The sequence below is a fragment of the Anopheles darlingi genome, chromosome X (genome assembly GCF_943734745.1).
Source record: "Anopheles darlingi chromosome X, idAnoDarlMG_H_01, whole genome shotgun sequence".
NCBI lineage: Eukaryota > Metazoa > Arthropoda > Insecta > Diptera > Culicidae > Anopheles > Anopheles darlingi.
The window spans coordinates 1,567,501-1,568,523 of record NC_064873.1 but is presented as its reverse complement, the minus strand read 5'-3'; the positions used below and the strand labels follow the sequence as shown (position 1 = coordinate 1,568,523).

At 57.8% G+C, this 1,023-nt stretch overlaps 1 protein-coding gene across 1 annotated transcript; it reads right to left on the bottom strand.

Annotated features, from left to right (window-relative positions):
* Positions 1 to 308: 308 nt before the first annotated feature.
* On the bottom strand, positions 309 to 997 carry LOC125950005 (uncharacterized). Its single transcript, XM_049677545.1, has 2 exons — positions 698 to 997; positions 309 to 609 (listed from the first exon to the last, which is right to left on the bottom strand). Exons 1-2 carry the CDS (start codon positions 767 to 769, stop codon positions 316 to 318), a joined length of 366 nt encoding a protein of 121 aa, XP_049533502.1. The 5' UTR covers positions 770 to 997; the 3' UTR covers positions 309 to 315.
* Positions 998 to 1,023: the final 26 nt, after the last annotated feature.

The window sequence follows — 1,023 nt, the reverse complement described above, 5'->3', positions numbered from 1 at the left end:
GACTTCCGACGCCGATCTGTGTTCTATTGTTGTCCAGCAGCATCTTTTCTTCTACCTTTTCTTCTTCTTCTTCTTCTCGGTTCGGTTCAGAGAAGAGAAAAGAAAGAGAAGAAGAAGAAGAGAGAAGGGATAGTTGTGTGTCCGATTTAATTTTCATTTTAACCCCCACCCCCCCCCATCGGGTTCGCTCCTTGACATCCCGCCGCACCAGTGCACCCCTCACTACCCCGCATCTATCCTCCCTCAGTCAACCGAAGATACCCCGCGAGCGCTTGAGACAGTAATCGGAGCCGAAGCCCCGTTGGGGGGTGCGACTCAGGCAGAACCGGCCGTCGCCTGGAGCCCATTCAGCGAGGCCAACCCCTGGCGCTGGACGGCCGAGGCGCACACCTTGTACTGCCAGAGCTGCTGGTGGACGGCGAGGGCTGCCTCGCACGCATCGAGCTGATGTTCCGATTCGCCCAGTATGGCGGCGACCGTGTCCGCATTCTCGGCCGGTACGCTGGCCGCACGCTGCGTCAGCACGTGCAGCACCAGCGCCCGGTGCTGAGCGGCCACCAGACCGCCGCCACCCAGCTGATCCACCAGCTCATCCGCCGGTTGTTGGGACTGCGAGGGAACAGGGAAACGGGGGTTAAAAAGGGGTTCACAGAGAGGTCACACACACACACAAGGCACGGCACGGTACGGCATTTACCTCCTGGCCCATCGTCCATGTGGTGACGGCCACTAGCACTAGCACCACCGGAACGATCCACTTTAGCGACATTCCCGAAGATTCCGAAGAAGAGTTGCCTTGAATTGGAGAGGAAAAACGGGGGTAGGAGGGGGTGTGCTGGCCGTCTCGTCGTCTTATCGTCGTGCTCGTGTCTGTTCTGATCGCTGCTGCTGCTGCTGCTGCTGCTGCTAGTGTTCACCGGGAGAGTGGAAAAACTTAATTAAATTCTACGAATCTTGAAGTCCGGAACTTGCGGGCTGCCCGAGTTCTCTCTTGCTCTCTTTCTCTCTATCTCTCTCTCTCTC